Source organism: Hemibagrus wyckioides, linkage group LG18, assembly GCF_019097595.1.
Source record: "Hemibagrus wyckioides isolate EC202008001 linkage group LG18, SWU_Hwy_1.0, whole genome shotgun sequence".
NCBI classification, from domain to species: domain Eukaryota; kingdom Metazoa; phylum Chordata; class Actinopteri; order Siluriformes; family Bagridae; genus Hemibagrus; species Hemibagrus wyckioides.
In genome coordinates, this window is record NC_080727.1 from 21,252,501 (window position 1) to 21,257,500 (window position 5,000).

Genomic DNA, 5,000 nt, shown 5'->3' on the forward strand with positions numbered 1-5,000 from the left:
AGTTTACTGTTAAAAAAACAAAACAAAAACCAATTCCTTTATTATTTATGACCTGAAAGAAACCAGCCTATAATTTCTGTTTATAGTCACTGAAAATTCATTCATTTTCAATAAGCACTTTATCTTGGTCTCTTGTGCAATTTAAAACCTGCAAAAGTACCAAAACACTATTATTATAAGGTTATAAAGCTTTTAATTATTAGAAACTAAAATAACCTTTACTGTGTTGGATATTTCGTTTTTCTTTTTTTTTTTCTTTTCACGTGTTCCAGGTGATCGTGTATGATCAGGGGCGGGTCATCGAAAGCCCCGCCTTCACTGCCAGGGTGGAGTTCACTGACATACCCTGGAACGCTGATATCGTCCTGAATGAAACACGTGCTTCTGATTCTGGCATCTACCGTTGCGTGGTGAGCAATCCACCAGAGACAGGAGACCCGGGAATCGGAGAACTCAGCCTCAGAGTCCTGGGTAAGAACAGTTTAGCACGTTACTCACGTGAAGCCTGACTAAAACAATACTGCTTTTTGTGGTCATGTGTCTTGTCCTTTAACTGGAGCTGTATGTGCTGCTTCTGTATTGAGGGCCTGCAAAGTGTCGATTAAAGGAGCAGTTTGTCATTTTTACAGTGATCAGGCATAACATCATGACCACCTGCCTAATATTGCGTTGGCACTGTGTATTCTGACCCGTTTCTATCAGAACCAGCATTAACTTCTTCAGCAGTTTGAGCAACAGTAGCTCGTCTGTTGGATCGGATCACACGGGCCAGCCTTCTCTCCCCACCTGCATCAGTGAGCCTCGGCCGCCAATGACCCTGTCACCGGTTCACCACTGTGCCTTCCTTGGACCACTTTTGATAGATACTGACCACTGCAGACCGGGAACACCCCACAAGAGCTGCAGTTTGGAGATTCTCTGATCCAGTGGTCTAGCCATCACAATTTGGTCCTTCGTCAAACTCGCTCAAATCCTTACGCTTGTCCATTTTTCCTGCTTCTAACACATCAACTTTGAGGACAAAATGTTCACTTGCTGCCTAATATATCCCACCTACTAACAGGTGCCATGATGAGGAGAGCATCAGTCTTATTCACTTCACCTCTCACTGCTCAGAATGTTATATATGTATATATAATGCATGTGGTATAAATGTATAATATATCTGGCTTACTGGATGGTGGTGTATGTCTGCTGTAGTTCCCCCATCCCTGCCTGTGTGTATGTGGGAGGGCGACACTGATGTGGGTGGCACCGTGACATTGACATGCCTTGTAACGGAAGGCGTCCCCACCCCACTAATGAGCTGGGAGAAGCTGGAGCCAGATCACATCACCTTACCCACGAGCCCGGCGGGTAACAAATCCATCTCTTTTATCAGATTCAATACGTGCAGCAAAACCTGATATGAACTTAAGGCCCTCTAAGAGATCAAGGCCGTTTTTATGTATTTGTGTCTTTTCTTCAGGGGAGTCAATGGGCTTGGTACAACTTGCAAACATGTCTGCACAGGACTCTGGTGTGTATCGCTGCTCCGTGACCAATGTCCTGGGCACACGGAACTGCTACGTGAAGCTTTCAGTGTACACCCGTACGTTTCAACCAGATCTCTCTGTCCAATCAGAATAAATCTGAGTAGTTCCGACTTACGAGTTCCAAGTTCCAAGTCCTGAATTCCAAGATCTCTCTGTCTAATCATAATAAATCAGAGTTAAAAATTCATTTCAGTGCTTGAAATCCGTTTAAGCTTAAACTACTCCATATACAAACCTTTTGTTGAATTGTTTCCACAACAGTCTCTCACCTCAAAGAACTAGATAATGTAAACATATATGGAAGGAAACTATTCTTCAGTTCCAACCAACCTGGTTATAGTACAATACAAATCAAAAATTTCTTCTGGAAAAGAAATTTCTCTCTCATTTTATTAATTCAATTTCAATTCAATTCAGCTATGATTATGTTGTGCTGTTCATAGCTAGAAGAACAGAGTTGTCTCTCTACTTTGTGCAGATACGGAGAATGCCCCAGGCCTCCTGCAGGGGGTGCTAATCTCACTCTCCATGGGCCTGGTGCTGCTGACCCTGTTGGCGCTGGTGCTGTGGCTCCACCGCTCGGCTCAGGAGAGCATATGGAGGGACAGACGCGTGGAGGAGTGCTACAACGAGATCGCATACACTCCCTCTTTAATCAAGCGCTCATTTGTCTGAACCTGGATTCAAAAGCCGTCCCAGTCCAAAAATATCTACGGTACATTAGAGATGCATGATGTGGGCTCAGTTTGGTCTGTGTATTAAACTGCAGAATAAATACTATACTTTCTGTAGTGTAGACCGTACTCATTGGTGCCGTGTGAGTAAGTCAGGGTCACTTTAGTCCAGATGGTCAGTGAAGATGATTAGAGCTCAAATAATGATGTATCGTTTAATGGATGGGAATTTCTTGCCATTTATCTTGTATGCTACATTACTGTTGCTGTGTATGACAGAGTATGTTCATTTTCTGGCAAAACATGCTTTTTTTCTTCTGGAAATCTTCTTAAAACTTTTTGTGTTCCAACACCAAGGACAAAGTTTTAAAGTGAAAAATAAAAAATTATTTTCTTGCCACATTCCTGCTGTTTGCACCATATTAAAAAGTAATATTTGATTAGGCTGTGTTTAATGTGATTTCTAAATGAGATTATTCCAGCTGAGGGACGTTTGTGGGAGTGTGTTTAAACAATCATAAGCTCATGATCTTAAGATGAAAGGGACATTAAGAAAGATGTTAGGCAAATGCAGTTCACATAACCATTAACTAAAGCGTCATTTACCCAGCAGGCCTGGTATTACAAGGCTTAGAAACAAAGAAACTCACTAATCTGAAGCTACAATAGTCCTGTCCACTGTAAAAAGGTCCAACAGCTCTACCATTAGCATTTATATCGTAGCAGTGTTAGAAAATCAGGACATTCTCGAATTTGACAGCTCAGAAGGTATTGATCAATTTTCTTCATCCACAGCTGATAGTAATCCTGACTATATACCATGTTCATACACAAATCACACAACATTGTGTCCCCCTTTTGCTGCTAAAATATCCCTGACCTGTCAAGGCATGGTCTCCACGAGATCCCTAAAGGTGTGCTGTGGTATCTGGCACCAAGCAGTAGCAATATCTTGCTGGGTGTTCCCGGTCTGCAGTGGTCAGTACCTATCAAAAGTCCTCTAAGTTCCGGGCTGGGGCCTCAATGGGCTCCACCTCACACCTTAAAGGATACTTTTGATAGATACTGACCACTCGAGACCGGGAACACCCCACAAAAGCTGCAGTTTTGGAGATGCTCTGATGCAGTGGTCTAGCCATCACAACTCGCTCAAATCCTTACGCTTGCCCATTTTTCCTGCTTCTAACACATCAACTTTGAGGACAAAATGTTGCACTTGCTGCCTAATATATCCCACCCACTAACAGGTGCCATGATGAGGAGATCATCAGTGTTATTCACGTCACTGGTCATAATGGTCATAACACCACAAAAAAAATTCAGAAAAACACTTTTTTTTTTTTAAATGAGTTATACATTGATTTGCATTTTATTGAGTGAAATAAGTATTTGACCCCTTTGCAAAACATGACTTAGTACTTGGTGGCCAACCCTTGTTGGCAATCGCAGACATCAGACATTTCTTGTAGTTGGCCACCAGGTTTCCACACATCAAGGAATTTGGGCCCACTAATCTTTGCAGATCCTCTCCAAGTCATTAAGGTTTTGTGGCTGACCCTTCAGCTCCCTCCACAGATTTTCTATGGGATTAAGGTCTGGAGACTGGCTAGGCCACTACAGGACCGTAATGTGCTTCTTTCTGAACCACTCCTTTGTTGCCTTGGTCGTGTGTTTTGGGTCATTGTCAGGCTGGAATATCCATCCACGACCCATTTTCAATGCCCTGGCTGAGGGAAGGAGGTTCTCATCCAAGATTTAACGGTACATGGCCCCGTCCATCGTCCCTTTGATGTGGTACAGTTGTCCTGTCCCCTTAGCAGAAAAACACCCCCAAAGCATGATGTTTCCACCTCCATGTTTGACGGTGGGGACGGTGTTCTTGGAGTCATAGGCAGCATTCCTCCTCCTCCAAACACAGCAAGTTGAGTGGATGCCAAAAAGCTGGATTTTGGTCTCATTTGACCACAACACTTTAACCCAGGTCTCCTCTGAATCATTCAGATGTTCACTGGCAAACTTTCTTTAGCAGGGGGACCTTGCGGGTGCTACTGGATTTCAGTCTTTCACGGCGTAGTGTGTTACCAATTGTTTTCTTGGTGACTGTGGTCCCAGCTGCCTTGAGATCATTGACAAAATCCTCCAGTGTAATTCTGGGCTGATTCCTCGCCGTTCTCATGATCACTGAAACTCCATGAGGTGAGATCTTGCATGGAGCCCCAGACTGTGGAAGATTGACAGTCCTTTTGTGTTTCTTCCATTTGGGAATAATCGCACCAACTGTTGTCACCTTCTCACCAAGCTGCTTGGCGATGGTCTTGTAGCTCATTCCAGCCTTGTGTAGGTCTACAATCTTGTCCCTGACATCCATGGACAGCTCTTTGGTCTTGGCCATGATGGAGAGTTTGGAATCTGATTGATTGCTTCCTTCTGTGGACAGGTGTCTTTTATACAGTTAAGGAGCTGAGATTAAGAGCCCTCCCCGAGAGTGCTCCTACTGTAATCTCAGCTCCTTACCTGTATAAAAGACACCTGGAGCCAGAAATCTTTGATTGATAGGGAATCAAATACTTATTTCACTCATTAAAATGCAAATCAATGTAGAACTTTTTTGAAATGTGTTTTTCTGGATTTTTTTGTTGTTATTCTGTCTCTCACTGTTCAGATAAACCTACCATTAAAATTACAGACTGATCATTTCTTTGTCAGTAGGCAAACGTACAAAATCAGCAGGGGATCAGATCATTTTTCCCCTCACTGTATAATAACTCCACTTCAGGTCTCTCCATCACTG

The 5,000-nt window shown here is 43.1% G+C and overlaps 1 protein-coding gene across 1 annotated transcript in view; it reads left to right on the forward strand.

Annotated features, from left to right (window-relative positions):
• The window catches only part of zgc:165604 (uncharacterized protein LOC792578 homolog), a 4,167-nt gene extending 1,779 nt beyond the window's left edge, over positions 1–2,388 (forward strand). The window contains exons 3-6 of the mRNA XM_058416003.1: positions 273–471; positions 1,201–1,356; positions 1,469–1,591; positions 2,014–2,388. Coding sequence (XP_058271986.1) covers positions 273–471; positions 1,201–1,356; positions 1,469–1,591; positions 2,014–2,210 — 675 coding nt within the window. The 3' untranslated portion in view covers positions 2,211–2,388. The remainder of the gene's footprint in view (positions 1–272; positions 472–1,200; positions 1,357–1,468; positions 1,592–2,013) is intronic.
• Positions 2,389–5,000: the final 2,612 nt, after the last annotated feature.